At 48.6% G+C, this 20,510-nt stretch overlaps 1 protein-coding gene across 2 annotated transcripts; it reads right to left on the reverse strand.

The window, feature by feature from the left end:
• Positions 1-289: 289 nt before the first annotated feature.
• On the reverse strand, positions 290-20,509 carry SLC25A44 (solute carrier family 25 member 44). 2 transcript variants are annotated; one of them, XM_063946900.1, is made up of 5 exons: positions 20,421-20,509; positions 19,215-19,315; positions 15,921-16,571; positions 14,318-14,445; positions 290-1,920 (listed from the first exon to the last, which is right to left on the reverse strand). In XM_063946900.1, exons 3-5 carry the CDS (start codon positions 16,540-16,542, stop codon positions 1,729-1,731), a joined length of 942 nt encoding a protein of 313 aa, XP_063802970.1. In that variant the 5' UTR covers positions 16,543-16,571; positions 19,215-19,315; positions 20,421-20,509; the 3' UTR covers positions 290-1,728. The 2 variants fall into 2 exon arrangements, with proteins under 2 accessions (XP_063802970.1, XP_063802969.1); XM_063946899.1 differs by lacking the exon at positions 20,421-20,509 and adding an exon at positions 20,089-20,330.
• Position 20,510: the final 1 nt, after the last annotated feature.

Raw genomic sequence — 20,510 nt, forward strand, 5'->3', positions numbered from 1 at the left:
CGACTCTTTATCCTTGCATTCTTCCATTTTCCTTTCAGCGCTACTAGTTCCATTTCAAGTGAAATCTGACAACCGTCTCCACGGGAGTACCTTGTGACCCCAATGCCATGAATCTGAAATAGCAAACGCCAGTGCGTATGTCGCCTGATGCGCATGTCACATGACTTGTCTATGTAATACGGTCACCGGGACAAGACATCTGGAGGCAGAGGGGTCGCGGTTATATATTAGGCAAGAATAGGTCATACTACATCATTTCTATCATTCTCAATTGAACAGTCAGATGGCACACGGGGAAGAGGGTTTATTGCAGGAAACACAACGTATGTTAAAATGTTAATATCATCTGTGTTTATAAACGGGATGGAGAACAACGGGTTAATCCTTTAAAATTCAGCAGTAATGGTTCCATCTCGCTACATGTTTGTTTTGGGGTGATGGGGGCACTGTCACAATACACCGATCTCTGGAGTCTCTGTCTCCATACAGCCCACAGTAGAGTGGACACACTAATACACAATCATTATTAGAATTGTACGTTCCATGGAGGTAACCCATAGCAACCAGATTCTAACTATCATTACGCAGTGTGTACTGGATAAAGGACAGCTAGGATCCAATCGGTTACTACAGAGAACACCTCCTTATTGTAACATTAAGGTGGTGCCCACAGCAACCGACCAATCAGATTCCAGCTACCATTTTCTGGAATGTACTAGATCAGGCTTGGCCAACCTGTGGCTCTCCAGTTGTTGTGAAACTACACGTCCCAGCATGCCTTGCCAGTTTGCCATTAGGAAATGCCACAACCGTGGCAGAGCATGCTGGCATCTGTAGTTTCACAGCAGCTGGAGAGCCACGGGTTGGCCAGTCCTGTGCTAGATAAAGGATAGCTATAGGGTTGGTTGCTATGGGCAACTCGGTCAACTTTTTTTTTTTTAAATTAAATCCGCCCCCGTTGTGTTAGATTCACACAGGAATCACCTCACGGATATGAACAGGTCATCTCAGAAACAGGCCTGCATCTGGACTGACCTGGAGTTTACTAACCTGTAGATAACCGAATGCTTTCTGGACGGACAAATCATTGAAAACAACAAAAACAAAACATAACTAATTACCCCAGATCCGCCAGCATAGTAGAAACCGTTAGCATTCATTTAGGGCCAATTAAGGAAACCGTTACACAGTGACTTCCTTCACGTGTAAACTCCCCCACATTTGGCAATGACATTAAATAAAACTTGAATAGAGCTTTGTATAAAAATCTATAGAGTTCTTTCTAAAAAGTTCAAGACCCTTTTTTTCTTCTTTTAAATAAAGAATAAAAAAATAATCAGGCCAATAAAGTCCCATATTTCCCCGGGATAATGGGGGAGGGAGGTGTGGGCATCCGCCACAATTACCAGGAAAACTCCCAAAGGGGCATCGGCCGTTAATTGTGAGGAATTCTGGGTGGTTTAACCCCTTATGGGCCCACCCTACACACCCCAGTTCAGCGTAGCAGCAGTGGTTTTTCTTGTTGACGGAACAAAAATGGCGACTGTACAATACAATATCCCATCAACATCTGTGCACATGACACAATATATATACACAATTGTGTAAAATCCAGTGGAATCTGAGTCTTCAGGTTGCATGAAAGCAGTCTTCTGGCGCAGCTCCTCCTCCCATGGGTGCGTCACCCAAAAATTACAAAAAACAAGTACCACGGTTGTATAAAAGCAGTCACCAGTGTCTGGAGTCCACCAGCTCTGGACGTAAGCTCATCTTCTTCAGAGTCTCATATCCCACCACTATTACGATGGTGGAGGGGGTGGCCGAGATAATGCGGGCAGAGAGGCCTTTCGTCAGGCCCCAGGGGCCTTCCTCCAACATCAGCTGCCTGAATGTACTGATAATGGAGTTTTTGCCTTCCACCTGCAATAAAGTAGGACAGAAAATCAGACCTAGAACCTCAGCAATACTCTCCCGAATTTACAACATCCTGTTATACGTCTGGATCGCTACTTGTCAGACCCATGCTCACGGTCCACGAGGGTCTTACTCTATACTCTCTAATAGAACCGTTAGCCCTTAACCCACTGCACTACCCAAAGGAAAATCATTGTGGCTCACGTTGTACCACCAGACCGTAATCCCCTCTGAGCCAAAGGTCAGAGTGCAATGGGTCCTTCCAGAGATAGGCAATCTGTGACACTATACATCCCAGCATGCACTGCCACTTTTGCTGTTAGGGCATGCTAAAACTGTGGCAGGGATTGCATGGATGTGTAGTGCCATAGCACCGGGAGCGTGGCAGGTTGCCTACCCATGTACTATATAAAGGATAGCTATATGATTGGTTACTCTCCGATATTAAATCAATTCTCAGTGCTGCCGTCTTACTTTCCTCACTGGCTCAGAATCCAGTTCACACTACTCACCTAAGCCTGAAGCCGCTCCACCCTTCCCTTCCTCTCGGACCTCATCTCTGTCCACACTCCGACCAGAGCTTCTCTTCCACCCTGCTCCCATACTCGTATACAGGATTTTGCACCCTATTAGAGTATCAACCCCCCTCATAACGCAATACTTTTTTTTTCTGTACCCCTCCCAGTTCACCCCATCCCCTTAATATGTAAGTTCTCATGGGCAGGGCCCTCCACCCTCTTGCCCTTTCCTAGCACACATCACCATTACTCTCATCACCTTCTCCCCTTCAGAGACTTGAATGCTGATTACTTTCCCCTACATTGGGGTCAGGAACTCCGAGGACTGCAAAGATTCCCACCCAGGACTTCTGCTAGCCTCGGCTAGCTGCCCTGCCCCTGTTATCTGTCCTATTCAGCCTTTGGAGTTATATTGTTTAATAATAATAATTAGAGATGAGCTGATCGCTTTTGACCTCCAAGTTTTGATCTGAAAACGAGACAAGACGGTGGCTTTCCGGAAATCTCGGCTCTCACGCGTTTTGAACCGCAAATAATTGGTTTCAGATCCAAAACACGGGAGATCCAAGACGTTTGGGAGAGACGGCATTTTCCCTAGTTTGCTAAGAAAAAATAAGATTTTACTTACCGGTAAATCTATTTCTCGTAGTCCGTAGAGGATGCTGGGGACTCTGTAAGGACCAAGGGGATAGACGGGCTCCGCAGGAGACATGGGCACTTTAAGAAAGAATTTAGTTCCTGGTGTGCACTGGCTCCTCCCTCTATGCCCCTCCTCCAGACCTCAGTTAGAGAAACTGTGCCCAGAGGAGATGGACAGTACAAGGAAAGGATTTTGTTAATCCAAGGGCAAGATTCATACCAGCCACACCAATCACACTGTATAACTTGTGATAACTACCCAGCTAACAGTATGAAAACAGCATATCATCAGTGCAAGACCGATGCAACTATAACGTAACCCTTATTGAAGCAATAACTATATACAAGTATTGCAGAAGAAGTCCACACTTGGGACGGGCGCACAGCATCCTCTACGGACTACGAGAAATAGATTTACCGGTTAGTAAAATCGTATTTCTCTATCGTCCTAGTGGATGCTGGGGTTCCTGAAAGGACCATGGGGAATAGCGGCTCCGCAGGAGACAGGGCACAAAAAGTAAAGCTTTTCCAGATCAGGTGGTGTGCAATGGCTCCTCCCCCTATGACCCTCCTCCAGACTCCAGTTAGATTTTTGTGCCCGGCCGAGAAGGGTGCAATTCTAGGTGGCTCTCATAAAGAGCTGCTTAGAGAAAGTTTAGCTTAGGTTTTTTATTTTACAGTGATTCCTGCTGGCAACAGGATCACTGCAACGAGGGACAGAGGGGAGAAGAAGTGAACTCACCTGCGTGCAGGATGGATTGGCTTCTTGGCTACTGGACATCAGCTCCAGAGGGACGATCACAGGTACAGCCTGGATGGTCACCGGAGCCGCGCCGCCGGCCCCCTTGCAGATGCTGAAGTAAGAAGAGGTCCAGAATCGGCGGCAGAAGACTCCTGCAGTCTTCTAAAGGTAGCGCACAGCACTGCAGCTGTGCGCCATTTTCCTCTCAGCACACTTCACACGCAGTCACTGAGGGTGCAGGGCGCTGGGGGGGGGGGGCGCCCTGGGAGGCAAATGTAAACCTATATAAAGGCTAAAAATACCTCACATATAGCCCCCAGAGGCTATATGGAGATATTTAACCCCTGCCTGTATTCACAAAATAGCGGGAGACGAGCCCGCCGAAAAAGGGGCGGGGCCTATCTCCTCAGCACACGGCGCCATTTCCTCTCACAGCTCCGCTGGTCAGGACGGCTCCCAGGTCTCTCCCCTGCACTGCACTACAGAAACAGGGTAAAACAGAGAGGGGGGGCAAATTTAATGGCAATATCTTGATATATATAAAGCAGCTATAAGGGAGCACTTATTATAAGGCTATCCCTGTCATATATAGCGCTTTTTGATGTGTGCTGGCAGACTCTCCCTCTGTCTCCCCAAAGGGCTAGTGGGTCCTGTCTTCGTTTAGAGCATTCCCTGTGTGTCTGCTGTGTGTCGGTACGTGTGTGTCGACATGTATGAGGACGATATTGGTGTGGAGGCGGAGCAATTGCCAAATATGGGGATGTCACCTCCTAGGGGGTCGACACCAGAATGGATGCCTTTATTTATGGAATTACGGGATAGTGTCAACACGCTAAAGCAGTCGTTTGACGACATGAGGCGGCCGGACAATCAATTAGTGCCTGTCCAGGCGCCTCAAACACCGTCAGGGGCTGTAAAACGCCCTTTGCCTCAGTCGGTCGACACAGACCCAGACACAGGCACTGATTCCAGTGGTGACGGTGACGAATCAACCGTATTTTCCAGTAGGGCCACACGTTATATGATTTTGGCAATGAAGGAGGCGTTACATTTAGCTGATACTACAGGTACCACTAAACAGGGTATTATGTGGGGTGTGAAAAAACTACCTATAGTTTTTCCTGAATCAGAAGAATTAAATGACGTGTGTGATGAAGCGTGGGTTGCCCCTGATAAAAAGCTGATAATTTCAAAGAAATTATTGGCATTATACCCTTTCCCGCCAGAGGTTAGGGAGCGCTGGGAAACACCTCCTAGGGTGGACAAGGCGCTAACACGCTTATCAAAACAAGTGGCGTTACCTTCTCCTGAGACGGCCGCACTTAAAGATCCATCAGATAGGAGGATGGAAAATATCCAAAAAAGTATATACACACATGCAGGTGTTATACTACGACCAGCTATAGCGACAGCCTGGATGTGCAGTGCTGGAGTAGCTTGGTCAGAGTCCCTGATTGAAAATATTGATACCCTGGACAGGGACAATATTTTACTGTCGTTAGAACAAATAAAGGATGCATTTCTTTATATGCGTGATGCACAGAGGGATATCTGCACACTGGCATCACGGGTAAGTGCTATGTCCATTTCGGCCAGAAGAGCTTTATGGACGCGACAGTGGACAGGCGATGCGGATTCAAAACGGCATATGGAAGTTTTGCCGTATAAAGGGGAGGAGTTATTTGGAGTCGGTCTATCAGATTTGGTGGCCACGGCTACAGCCGGGAAATCCACCTTTCTACCTCAAGTCACTCCCCAACAGAAAAAGGCACCGACTTTTCAACCGCAGCCCTTTCGTTCCTTTAAAAATAAGAGAGCAAAGGGTTATTCATATCTGCCACGAGGCAGAGGTCGAGGGAAGAGACAGCAACACGCAGCTCCTTCCCAGGAACAGAAGCCCTCCCCGGCTTCTACAAAAGCCTCAGCATGACGCTGGGGCTTCTCAAGCGGACTCGGGGACGGTGGGAGGTCGTCTCAAAAATTACAGCGCGCAGTGGGCTCACTCGCAGGTAGATCCCTGGATCCTGCAGATAATATCTCAGGGGTACAGGTTGGAATTAGAGACAGATCCACCTCGCCGTTTCCTGAAGTCTGCTTTACCAACGTCCCCTTCCGAAAGGGAGACGGTTTTGGAAGCCATTCACAAGCTGTACTCTCAGCAGGTGATAGTCAAGGTACCTCTTCTACAACAAGGGAAGGGGTATTATTCCACTCTATTTGTGGTACCGAAGCCGGATGGCTCGGTAAGGCCTATTCTAAATCTGAAGTCCTTGAACCTGTACATAAAGAAGTTCAAGTTCAAGATGGAGTCACTCAGAGCAGTGATAGCGAACCTGGAAGAAGGGGACTTTATGGTATCCTTGGACATCAAGGATGCGTATCTCCACGTTCCAATTTACCCCTCACACCAGGGGTACCTCAGGTTCGTTGTACAAAACTGTCACTATCAGTTTCAGACGCTGCCGTTTGGTTTGTCCACGGCACCTCGGGTCTTTACAAAGGTAATGGCCGAGATGATGATTCTTCTTCGAAGAAAAGGCGTATTAATTATCCCATACTTGGACGATCTCCTAATAAGGGCAAGGTCCAGAGAACAGCTAGAGATGGGATTAGCAATATCTCAAGAGGTGCTAAAGCAGCACGGATGGATTCTGAATATTCCAAAATCCCAATTAATGCCGACAACTCGTCTGCTGTTCCTAGGGATGATTCTGGACACGGTTCAGAAAAAGGTTTTTCTTCCCGAGGAAAAAGCCAAGGAGTTATCCGACCTGGTCAGGAATCTCCTAAAACCAGGAAAGGTGTCTGTACATCAATGCACGCATCTTCAGATGCACCTGCGGATAACCCTGTCTCCAAGGACAAGGGTATCTCTTCTGTGGTGGTTGCAGAGGGCTCATCTATTGGAGGGCCGCAGATTCGGCATACAGGATTGGATCCTGGTGACCACGGACGCCAGCCTGAGAGGCTGGGGAGCAGTCACACAAGGAAGAAACTTCCAGGGAGTGTGGTCGAGCCTGGAAAAGTCTCTTCACATAAACATTCTGGAACTAAGAGCAATCTACAATGCTCTAAGCCAGGCGGAACCTCTGCTTCAAGGAAGACCGGTGTTGATCCAGTCGGACAACATCACAGCAGTCGCCCATGTAAACAGACAGGGCGGCACAAGAAGCAGGAGTGCAATGGCAGAAGCTGCCAGGATCCTTCGCTGGGCGGAGAATCACGTGATAGCACTGTCAGCAGTGTTCATCCCGGGAGTGGACAACTGGGAAGCAGACTTCCTCAGCAGACACGATCTTCACCCGGGAGAGTGGGGACTTCATCCAGAAGTTTTCCACATGCTAATAAACCGTTGGGAAAGACCAATGGTGGACATGATGGCGTCTCGCCTCAACAAAAAACTGGACAGGTATTGCGCCAGGTCAAGAGATCCGCAGGCAATAGCTGTGGACGCGCTGGTAACACCTTGGGTGTACCAGTCGGTGTATGTGTTTCCTCCTCTGCCTCTCATACCAAAGGTATTGAGAATCATACGGCAAAGCGGAGTAAGAACGATACTAGTGGCTCCGGATTGGCCAAGAAGGTCTTGGTACCCAGAACTTCAAGAGATGGTCACGGACGATCCGTGGCCTCTACCTCTAAGACAGGACCTGCTTCAGCAGGGACCGTGTCTATTCCAAGACTTACCGCGGCTGCGTTTGACGGCATGGCGGTTGAACGCCAGATCCTAAAAGGAAAAGGCATTCCAGAAGAAGTCATTCCTACCTTGATTAAGGCAAGAAAGGAAGTCACCGCGAAGCATTATCACCGCATTTGGCGGAAATATGTTGCGTGGTGCGAGGATCGGAGTGCTCCGACGGAGGAATTTCAACTGGGTCTTTTCCTACATTTCCTGCAATCAGGATTGTCTATGGGTCTCAAATTGGGATCTATTAAGGTTCAAATTTCGGCCCTGTCAATATTCTTCCAAAAAGAATTGGCCTCAGTTCCTGAGGTCCAGACTTTTGTCAAAGGAGTACTGCATATACAGCCTCCTGTGGTGCCTCCGGTGGCACCGTGGGATCTAAATGTAGTTTTAGATTTCCTCAAATCCCATTGGTTTGAACCACTAAAAAATGTGGATTTGAAATATCTCACATGGAAAGTGACTATGTTACTGGCCCTGGCGTCCGCCAGGAGAGTATCTGAACTGGCGGCTTTATCTTATAAAAGCCCTTATTTAATTTTCCATTCGGATAGGGCAGAGCTGCGGACGCGTCCGCATTTTCTCCCTAAGGTGGTATCAGCGTTTCACCTGAACCAGCCTATTGTAGTGCCTGCGGCTACAAGCGACTTGGAGGACTCCAAGTTGTTGGACGTTGTCAGAGCTTTAAAAATATACATTTCAAGGACGGCTGGAGTCAGAAAATCTGACTCGCTGTTTATACTGTATGCACCCAACAAGTTGGGTGCGCCTGCTTCTAAGCAGTCGATTGCTCGTTGGATTTGTAACACAATTCAACTTGCACATTCTGTGGCAGGCCTGCCACAGCCTAAATCTGTTAAGGCCCATTCCACAAGGAAGGTGGGCTCATCTTGGGCGGCTGCCCGAGGGGTCTCGGCATTACAACTCTGCCGAGCAGCTACGTGGTCAGGGGAGAACACGTTTGTAAAATTCTACAAATTTGATACCCTGGCAAAGGAGGACCTGGAGTTCTCTCATTCGGTGCTGCAGAGTCATCCGCACTCTCCCGCCCGTTTGGGAGCTTTGGTATAATCCCCATGGTCCTTTCAGGAACCCCAGCATCCACTAGGACGATAGAGAAAATAAGAATTTACTTACCGATAATTCTATTTCTCGGAGTCCGTAGTGGATGCTGGGCGCCCATCCCAAGTGCGGATTATCTGCAATACTTGTACATAGTTATTGTTAACTAATTCGGGTTATTGTTTAGGGAGCCATCTTTCAGAGGCTCCTCTGTTATCATACTGTTAACTGGGTTTAGATCACAAGTTGTACGGTGTGATTGGTGTGGCTGGTATGAGTCTTACCCGGGATTCAAAATCCTCCCTTATTGTGTACGCTCGTCCGGGCACAGTACCTAACTGGAGTCTGGAGGAGGGTCATAGGGGGAGGAGCCAGTGCACACCACCTGATCTGGAAAAGCTTTACTTTTTGTGCCCTGTCTCCTGCGGAGCCGCTATTCCCCATGGTCCTTTCAGGAACCCCAGCATCCACTACGGACTCCGAGAAATAGAATTATCGGTAAGTAAATTCTTATTTTTTTCTCTAACGTCCTAGAGGATGCTGGGGACTCCGTAAGGACCATGGGGATTATACCAAAGCTCCCAAACGGGCGGGAGAGTGCGGATGACTCTGCAGCACCGATTGAGCAAACATGAGGTCCTCCTCAGCCAGGGTATCAAACCTATAGAATTTTGCAAAAGTGTTTGAACCCGACCAAGTAGCAGCTCGACACAGCTGTAGTGCCGAGACCCCCCGGGCAGCCGCCCAAGAAGAGCCCACCTTCCTAGTGGAATGGGCCTTGACCGATTTTGGTAACGGCAATCCAGCCGTAGAATGCGCTTGCTGAATCGTGTTACAAATCCAGCGAGCAATAGTTTGCTTTGAAGCAGGGGCACCAATCTTTTTGGATGCATACAGGACAAACAGCGCTTCAGTTTTCCTGACTCTAGCCGTTCTGGCCACGTAAATTTTCAAAGCCATGACCACATCAAGTAACTCGGAATCCTCCAAGTCACGTGTAGCCACAGGCACCACAATAGGTTGGTTCATATGAAAAGATGAAACCACTTTCGGCAAAAATTGCGAACGGGTCCGCAATTCTGCTCTATCCATATGGAAAACCAGATAGGGGCTTTTATGTGACAAAGCCGCTAATTCTGACACACGTCTAGACGAAGCCAAGGCTAATAACATGACCACCTTCCACGTGATATATTTTAACTCCGCCGTTCTAAGTGGTTCAAACCAGTGTGACTTTAGGAAACTCAACACTACGTTAAGATCCCATGGTGCCACCGGAGGCACAAAAAGAGGCTGAATACTCAGCACTCCTTTTACAAACATCTGAACTTCTGGTAGAGAAGCCAACTCTTTTTGAAAGAAAATGGATAGGGCCGAAATCTGAACCTTAATGGAGCCTAAGTTTTAGGCCCAAATTCACTCCAGTTTGTAGGAAGTGAAGGAAACGGCCCAGATGGAATTCTTCCGTAGGAGCATTCCTGGCCTCACACCAAGAAACATATTTTCGCCAGATACGGTGATAATGTTAAGATGTCACGTCCTTCCTAGCCTTTATCAGCGTAGGAATGACCTCATCCGGAATGCCTTTTTCCGCTAGCATCCGGCGTTCAACCGCCATGCAGTCAAACGCAGCCGCGGTAAGTCTTGGAACAGACATGGGCCCTGTTGCAACAGGTCCTGCCTTAGAGGAAGAGGCCACAGATTTTCTGTAAGCATTTCCTGCAGATCCGGATACCAGATCCTTCGTGGCCAATCTGGAACAATGAGGATTGTTCTCACTCCTCCTTTTTCTTACTATTCTCAACCGTTGGGTATGAGAGGAAGAGGAGGAAATACATAGACTGACTGGAACACCCACGGTGTCACTAGGGCGTCTACCGCTACTGCCTGAGGGTCTCTTGGCCAGGCGCAATAACTCTGCAGCTTTTTGTTGAGGCGGGACGCCATCCTGTCTATCTGTGGCAGTCCCCACCGAACTGCAATCTGTGCGAAGACTTCCTGATGAAGTCTCCACTCTCCAGGACGTGTGTCTGGTGAGTAAGTCTGCTTCCCAGTTGTTCACTTCTGGAATGAACACTGTTGACAGTGCTCTTACATGATTCTCCGCCCAGCGAAGAATTCTGGTTGCTTTCGCCATCGCCACTCTGCTCCTTGTGCCGCCTTGGCGGTTTACATGAGCTACTGCGGTGACGTCTGACTGGATCAGAACCGGTTGGTCGCGAAGAAAGGTCTCCGCTTGACTTAGGGCGTTGTATATGGCCATTAGTTCCAATATGTTGATGTGAAGACAAGTCTCTTGACTTGACCAAAGACCTTGGAAATTTCTTCCCTGTGTGACTGCTCCCCAGCCTCGGAGGCTCGCGTCCGTGGTCACCAGGATCTAGTCCTGAATGCCGAATCTGCGGCCCTCTAGAAGGTGAGCACTTTGCAGCCACCACAGGAGAGATACCCTGGCCCTGGGGGATAGGGTGATCAACTGATGAATCTGTAGATGTGACCCGGACCACTTGTCCAGTAGGTCCCATTGGAAAGTCCTCGCATGGAACCTGCTGTAGGGAATGTTTTTCCCAGGACTCGAGTGCAGTGATGCACTGACACCTGTCTTGGTTTCAATAGGTCCCTGACCAGAGTCATGAGTTCCTGGGCCTTCTCTATCTGAAGGTAAACCCATTTCTGGTCTGTATCCAGAATCATACCCAAGAAGGGCAGACGAGTTATAGGAACCAACTGTGACCTCGGGAAATTGAGAATCCAGCCGTGTTGCTGAGACACCTTCAGCGAAAGTGACACGCTGTTCAACAACTGCTCTTTTGATCTCTCCCTTATTAGGAGATCGTCCAAGTATGGGACAACTGTGACTCCTTGCTTGCGTAGGAGCACCATTATTTCCGCCAATTACCATGAAATTGGTAATGACAATCCTGTACCGCAATTGTCAGGTACGCCTGATGGGGTGGTTAAATGGGAACATGAAGGTATGCAGCCTTTATGTTTAGATACACCATCAAATCTCCCCCTTCCAGACTGGCGATGATCGCTCTGGGCGATTCCACTTCAAATTTGAACCTTTTCCCGTATAGGTTCAGAGATTTTAATTTTGAAAAATAGGTCTGACCGAACCGTACGGTTTCGGGACTACAGCCAAGGTTGAGTCATATCGCCTTCCTTGTTGCAGGAGGGGAACCTTGAGCACCACCTGTTGGAGATACAATGTGTGGATTGTATTTAATATTATCTCCCTTCCCTGGGGGAGAAGCCGGTAGGTCCGATAAGGAAAAAAACGGCGAGGAGGCACCTTTCGAATCCAGCTTGTAACCCTGAGAAACAATTTTTTATTGCCCCGGGAACCACCTCTGAGTGAACTCAGATGTGGCTGAAGAGTCGAAGACGTGCTCCCACTGGGGCGGACTCCCTTAGCGGAGCTCCAGCATCATGCGGTGGATGTAGTAGAGGCCGGGGAGGACTTCAGTTAATGGGAACTAGCTGTGCTCTGTGCCCTTACCTCTGGTAAGAAAGGACGCTCCTCGTACTTTCTTGTTATTCTGCGACCGAAAGGACTGCATTTGATAATGTCGTGCTTTCTTAGGCTGTGAGGGAATATAAGGCAAAAGATCAGAATTACCAGCTATAGCTGTGGAGACCAGGTCCGAGAGCCCTTCTCCACACAATTCCTCAGCCTTGTAAGGTAAACCTTCCATATGCCTCTTTTAGTCGGCATCACCTGTCCATTGCATGTTCCACAGGACACTTCTAGCAGAAATCGACATAGCGTTGACTGTAGAACCCAGTAGACTAATGTCTCTTTGGGCATGTTTATATATATATATATATATATATATATATATATATATATATATATATATATATATATATATATATACATACATACACACACACACACACACACATATCCTAGGGTCAATACCATGGTATCCTTATCTAGGGTTTCAATCTCCGCTGATAAGGTATCTGTCCACGCTGCTACAGCGCTATAAACCCATGCCGACACAATCGCCGGTCTGAGTACTGTACCAGCATGTGTGTAAATGGACTTCAAAGTACTTTTACTGCAAGCTATCTGCAGGATCCCTGAGGATAGCTGTTAAGTCAGCGCTACCTTTTGGGTAAACGTGACAAAGCTTTGTCCACCCTAGGGGAAGATTACCATCGTATCCTGGCCCTAGTAGGGAAAGGATACTCCCTGAGAATTCTTTTTGGGAAGCTGCAGCTTCTTGTCTGGAGATTCCCGCTCTTTTTCTTCATGAGGGGAGGGAAATTTACCTCAGCTTTCTTCCCCTTAAACATGTGTACCCTCGTGTCAGGGACAGATGCGTCATCAGTGATATGCAAAACAACTTTTATTACAATAATCATATATTGAATACTTTTCTGACAGTTTTGGCTGTAACTTTGCATTATCGTAGTCGACACTGGAGTCAGACTCCGTGTCGATATCAGTGTCTATTATTGTGGATAGCGAGCATTGTGAGACTCTGAAGGTCTCTGCGACATAGGGACAGACATGGGTAGATTCCCTGTCTGTTCTCTGATCTTTTGTGCAATAAATTTACCTCAGCACTTAATTTCACATATCCAATCAGGTGTCGGCGTTGTCGACGGAGACACCACTCACACACACATTTGCTCCATCTCCTCCTTAGGAGAGCCTTTTACCTCAGACATGTCGACACACACGTACCGACACACCACACACTCAGGGAATGCTCATCTGAAGATAATTCCCCCACAAGGCCCTTTGGAGTGACAGAGAGAGAGTATGCCAGCACACACCCCAGCGCTATATGACCCAGGAAAAACACAGCAATTTAATGTTTACCCAGTAGCGCTGTTATTATCTGCGCCGAATTATGTGCCCCCCCTCTTCTTTAAAACCCTCTCTTCTACCGTGGTATAAGCAGGGGAGAGTCCGGGGAGCTTCCTCTCAGCGGTGCTGTGGAGAAAAACATGGCGCTGGTGAGTGCTGAGGGAGAAGCCCCGCCCCCTCAACGGCGGGCTTCGGTCCCGCTAAAAGTGTAAAATTGGCGGGGGCTCATGCATATATACAGTGTCCAGCTGTATATATGCTCCTTTTGCCAAATAAGAGGTTTATATTGCTGCCCAGGGCGCCCCCCCCTGCGCCCTTACAGTGACCGGAGTATGTGAGGTGTGTGGGAGCAATGGCACACAGCTGCAGTGCTGTGTGTTACCTCAGTGAAGATCATGAAGTCTTCTGCCGCCTCTGAAGTCTTCTTTACTTCTCATACTCACCCGGCTTCTATATTCCGGCTCTGCGAGGGGGACGGCGGCGCGGCTCCGGGACGGACGGCGAGGGTGAGATCCTGCGTACCAATCCCTCTGGAGCTAATGGTGTCCAGTAGCCTAAGAAGCAGGACCTAGCTTCAGAGAGTAGGGCTGCTTCTCTCCCCTCAGTCCCACGATGCAGGGAGTCTGTTGCCAGCAGAGCTCCCTGAAAATAAAAAACCTAACAAAATACTTTCTATCAGTAAACTCAGGAGAGCTCACTGAAAAGCACCCAGCTCGTCTGGGCACAGTATCAAACTGGAGGAGGGGCATAGAGGGAGTAGCCAGTGCACACCAGGAACTAAATTCTTTCTTAAAGTGCCCATGTCTCCTGCGGAGCCCGTCTATCCACTTGGTCCTTACGGAGTCCCCAGCATCCTCTAGGACGTTAGAGAAACGGTGTCTAAACCAAATCTTTAATATTAATAATAATTCCAGCCCAGCCCTAATCATTACCTGCACACGAGCCCTTATCACATCCATTGGGTTAGTGATGGTAGAAGATGTGGCGGCTGCCAGGGGTCCGGAGATAGCCTGCAGCAGAAGGTGAGGACAGTCTTTGGGGGATAGGCGAGATAGTTGTTCTAGAGGAAACACAACGGAATGTCAGTGACAAGGTGACAGGGTAATGAGAGCTTTATATTATAACTACGCAGTTGTTACATGTTGGCAGATACTCCTGTTGCGGAATCGGCGTTGGTGGAAATGCAGTCACTCTATGTAGGTACTAGTATGTGTTTTTGGAGCCTGTACACAGACAATCACATGCACATTGGCCTCTTGTCTCAGCTGGATAGGGGGATGGTGTTATCTCGCCCACCACATGCCTGGCCTGAATGCACAACAGCGTTTGTGTTATAACTAGTGTGTCTGTGTTAAGTTACTGATTGCTGTGTACTTGTTATATATTATGGTTGTATAGCGCTTGAATCCCATTCTTAGACAAATAATTGGGACTATGGCTGCCCTCTGATGCTAAACAGTAAAAGGTTATAATCTCCATGTTGAACAATATACAGTTTGTAAGAAGAGAGTCCAATCTTCTGGCAAAACCAGGGAAGAAACGTCCTGCCATAAAGGCCTAGTCCATTGGTTGCCTCGGTGCAACCTACCCTTCTCCTAGACCAGAGGTTCTCAAACTCGGTCCTCGGGGGCACACACAGTTCATGTTTTGCAGGTCTCCTCACAGAATCGCAAGTGAAATAATTAGCTCCACCTGTGGACCTTTTAAAATGTGTCAGTGAGTAATTAATACACCTGTGCACCTGCTGGGTTACCTGCAAAACATGCACTGTGTGTGCCCCCGAGGACCGAGTTTGAGAACCTCTGTCCTAGACCAATCACCCTGCTCAGATATACACTGGGATGCATTGTGTACTTGCCAAAATGCAGAGAACATTGGACTCAGTCCCAGCTCCACTGCTACAGGAGTGGCTCAGTCACCAGGACAGCACTCCCAGAGAACGGGCGACTGTAGTCCCTTTAGGGTAGGACTGTTTAGTGACCCCAATGTCTTTTTGCCATATGTATTATTACTGCCCTCTATGTTTTTAAATCTATCGGAAAATCAAATAAAGTTATTGCTTGATAATGACAAGCTAGTGTATAAGGAAGTGCATGTCATAATAAACGCTACACAACTTTAAATGGGAATTTTGCCCAAAATGGACTGTTAAAGGCTCAGAAACTCACTACTGTTGTCATGTGACCTAAGCTGCAAACAACCAACCGTACACAGCAACATACTGTATAGAAACAAATCTGTGCAACCTAGATGGTTTCCATGGTTACATGCTTTGCACAGGGGAGTCAAGACAGTCACAGCCTACTCATCAAATACTGTAGCTGCAACAATGTCACAGAGTCTTCAACAGACAATTTTATGCTGGAGTTATTCAAATAACAGTAATTCTAATCCAACTGGCTACAGATTAGTCTATAGTGATTGAGTGAATACAATGGGTTTTCGCACCACAGTAAAATATACTTAGACATATATCTTCTTTATAACGTTATATCCTAGGAGTTGGGGTCTGCAACTGTAACCATTAGGACCCACCTGCGTAGAAGTGATAGAATGGCCACCAAACTGCGCTATTAGGGATGTAGGTAAGAAGCGATGCCACATAACCTCTGTAGAATCCCCTCAGACCATCTGCCCTGAAGATCTCCAAGATGATGCCCTTAGTCTGGCCAAACATCACGGAGCGTTTCTCGTCTGAGACATGTATATGGAACCGTCCCATGCTTTCCCCCTTCCTCTGCATCATAAGGTGCTGAGAGACCACATCGATTGGCACGGTGATGCTCTGGGCCACCAATGAAGCGGAACCCCCGGCCACCAGCGACTTGACGGTGTTACTGCTGCTGTACTGTGACACGTACTTGCGGGTCAGTTCATAGGTGGTGACGTAACACTGGCCGGAGATCAGAGTGAACGTGTTGACCAGGAAACCCCGATACAGACCAGCTGCTCCCTCCGATCTCAAGATCTTCACGAAGGCATCAAATGTCCCGTTGTACAGGCTCTTTCCCTTCTGCACCTGAAGACGAGTCCGTATGAGTGTGAAGGGGTAAACGCTGACTCGGATCATCATCGTCATGCAGACCCCAAACACGTAGAACTTCTTCTTGTCAAGGTGTTCCCACTCGATGATCTGAATGTTCTTTTTGTCCTCCATGGCTTGTGCGGACGTTGTCACCCGTACGCCTGCAGCGAGACAATGTTATAAAATTAGTCACTCCGAGACAACACTTAAAAAATACAGACAAAGTATGTGGAATATATACGTTTATCTGCAAGTGGAAGTGGAATGCCGTTCCGTCCACTACCCACTAAACGGCACAGATCTGTACACACGAATGGTCACAGTACAGCAATGTCTCCTTCCATGTATGGATGCCTGGCCCTAGTGCACGTGCAGTCACCGATGTTATTCTACAGCGCACGACAGTATGCGAATATCTGCGTCATACGTCCACTTTTCCACTTACGGAATTATCCCTTTAATACAGATTACAGTTTTGCCAAGACGCAAAATTGCTCTAACTGGATTTACTTCTAATTCTAAATGACAGTGTTATCTGAAGGCTCACACCATCCCTTTGTATGAACGACTGCCATAAAACCGTCACACAATGGCTGTCTGAGGTCAGTGACCAGGCCCAGCTTCTGAACTTTGCTCTAGAGACTTATCCCAATTGCTTCAAGAAATCATCTCTAGTACAACTGTAAAGATCATCAGTCTTAAGCTGCATACACAGGGCACAGTTAATAAACTATGACAGTCTCTCGTGTAAGCGGTATTCTTGGGTAACACAAAGGTTTAGCCTGAAACGCTGATGTACCATTGGGATCGGTCAGAGGCACTCCTTGGGTAGGCTTGCTATAATGTCCCATTAATCAGGGGCACATATGAATTACAGATGTACCCTCATACACTGTTGCTCCAGTCACGCCAAAATGTCCCTCTCGGTGGCCCAGGTCCTGCGAGACTCTGCCAGGCATCTTGTTTTCACGTCTTATTACCCGAAAATGTAACTAGTAGACTGCGGTGATTAGTTTGATATTTGACACTTATATATTGTGTGTGACTGAGTCTCTGAATCAGTTGCACAGATCTATAATTAATCAGCAGAGTCTCCTGATGCGTCCTCGTCACACCGCAATGTAACTAAGACGCATTTTCAGCAAAAAGATTGGCCCGACGCTAGCAGAGTCTCATGGGACCTGGCGTCTCACTCCCTCCAGGTATCTTGCGCTACCTAGCGTATGGAGGCTGGATTTATGAGGACACATCTGTACTCATTTAACCTGGTTCTCATCAGCCACAGAACCTGTGTAATTCCTATGTGTCCCTGAGTAACGGGTTATGGCCCTCATTCCGAGTTGATCGCTCGATAGCTACTTTTAGCAGCCGTGCAAACGCATTGTCGCCGCCCACGGGGGAGTGTATTTTAGCTTTGGAAGTGTGCGATCGCCTGTGCAGCCGAGCGGTACAAAAACATTTTGTGCAGAACAAGACTAGCCCTGTAGTTACTTATTCTGTGTGATTATTGCTGCGACGAAGGTCTCGGAATTGACGTCAGATACCCGCCCAGCAAACGCCTGGACACGCCTGCGTTTTTCCAAACACTCCCAGAAAACAAACGCCCTCTTCCTGTCAATCTCCTTGTGATCGGCTGTGCCAATGGAATCGTCGCTAGCAGTGCAAAACAACGATGCTCTTTGCACCCGTACGTCACGGGTGCGCACTGCGGCTCATACGCATGCGTAGTTTTGCCATTTTTTTTAAATGATCGCTACACAGCGAACAACGGCAGCTAGCGATCAACTCGGAATGAGGGCCTATGCTGGGTACACACTGGTAGACATATCTGCCGATCAACTGATCTGCAGATATATCGGATAGTGTGTTGACTATACACACTGCCTGATCCGTCGGGACTGACAACAACAACTGGGCGGGCATTAACATGTGCCCGCCCAGTTCAGCTATCAATCACCGCGGGCTGCTGCAGCAAGTGTGCGACCGCCCGTCCACACAAAGCGATGCACCCATATATCGTTAGATATATTGGATGTCGGCTGTGCTGCAGGGCCGACGCATTATGTCCGAACGACGGCGTTCACAGACATATTGCTGGTAATCACTGGCCGATGGGCCAGCGATATATCAGCATTTCAATAGAACGGCCGATATAGCGGCCAGAGTGTGCGCACCATTAGTTCAGTAACCCTACCCTTAAGGTACAGTCTCCTCAAGCTGAGAAATACCGCCATGCAGTGTACGCTTTATTCTGTCATGGGGTGGACTTTTGCAGAGATATAGTAGCATGCATAAAGCAATCTCTGAATCAAGTCCCCAGTAATCAGGCTTGCTCAGAGATGTAATATTTAATGACTTGAAGAGGAGAACACTAAAGGGGGGTACTCACGGAGCGATATTCTAAGCAATCCGACTAGATTGCTTAGAATTTAAGCATTATCGCTCCGTGTGTACCCCCTACAGCGACAGTGATGCGCAGCCCCGCGCATCGCTATCGCTGGTGCTAGATTGGCCTGCATGCAGGCCAATCTAGCGGGTCACTCACTTCACCCGCTGGGTGAAATGAGCTGCCCCCCCCCGTCTCCCCCTGCACACATGCTGACCGGCGAGAGAGATGTGTGCTGAGCTCAGCACACATCTCTCCCACTTCGGCCCGTCTGTATGGGCCTTAACAATTATAAAACATGCAATCTATGTTTAAATAGGTGTTAATGATAACAGTCAGTACCGGGGGTGGGGGGTCACATTGTTCTCCTATCTACAGCAATCAAGTGGGAGGCGTACCACACAATGGTCCTAATTACCTTTCCTCAGGGATCCGGCCTCCCACAGACGGCCATCCTCAGTGGGGTCACTGCATCATCTTCTTCTCCGCTGCCAGACTGAGCAGGAACTGAGACATGTCCTGTTCCAGAGAGAGAGAGAACCAGACAGTCAAACATTACACTATATATGGGGCAAGGAATAACTATCACCAGCGGTATCATTAGAAGCACACACAGTATACTGATCTAGCACAGGGGGAAGTCGCTCATGAGAACACACCGACATACAATAATAATATTTATATATCACTTTTCTCCAATAGGACTCATGCCTCTTTAGACTGCAAGCTCTTTGGGCAAAAGATCTCCTAGTTAATGCACAAAATTTAACTACGAGTAGGCAGCTTGTGGCTAGGCTTTGCTGGGACTTGTAGTACCACAGTCACACTGCTGTCATGCAGGGACCGTGATGGATGTGACCCCCTGCTCCTGGTGCATTGCTGGGGGTGGGTGATCCAGGGAGCCCCCCACACACTGCTGTCATGCAGGGACCCTGTGATGGATGTGTGACCCCCTGCTCCTGGTGCATGGCTGGGGGTGGGTGATCCAGGGAGCCCCCCACACACTGCTGTCATGCAGGGACCCTGTGATGGATGTGACCCCCTGCTCCTGGTGCATGGCTGGGGGTGGGTGATCCAGGGAGCCCCCCACACACTGCTGTCATGCAGGGACCCTGTGATGGATGTGTGACCCCCTCCTCCTGGTGCATTGCTGGGGGTGGGTGATCCAGGGAGCCCACCACCCCTGTAGTCACACACTGCTGTCATGCAGGGACCCTGTGATGGATGTGTAACCCCCTCCTCCTGGTGCATGGCTGGGGGTGGGTGATCCAGGGAGCCCCCCACCCCTGTACCTGTCACTGCTCCACAGACACCGCTCCTGTCCTCTCAGGCCGCAGCCCCGGCCGCTCCTCCGCCCTCGCTTCCAGGGGACACCTTGCTTCACAACCACCACCTGCCAGTACTGCCCAATGCCGGAAGTGGGGGCCTTGCCCGGACAGCCAATGGCAGCCAGGGGTGACGCCAAAACTGGGCGGGGATTCTCTTAAAGGGCCCACCGAGGCAAATGGCACAATGCTCTCTGCCCCGCTAATGGGGTCACATCAGTAATTCAACCGCCCTCCCCCAGTAAACATCCCCCCATCCCGCGGTACCAGGGTGACTCCGCTCTCTCCCGGTCACTTACCCTGCGTGTGCCACACGTAAGATGGCCGCCGTGCCAGGCTATGCGAGGGACGTCATGCCAGGCGTTGCAATGGCCGATTTCACCCTGATG

The sequence above is a fragment of the Pseudophryne corroboree genome, chromosome 12 (genome assembly GCF_028390025.1).
Source record: "Pseudophryne corroboree isolate aPseCor3 chromosome 12, aPseCor3.hap2, whole genome shotgun sequence".
NCBI lineage: Eukaryota > Metazoa > Chordata > Amphibia > Anura > Myobatrachidae > Pseudophryne > Pseudophryne corroboree.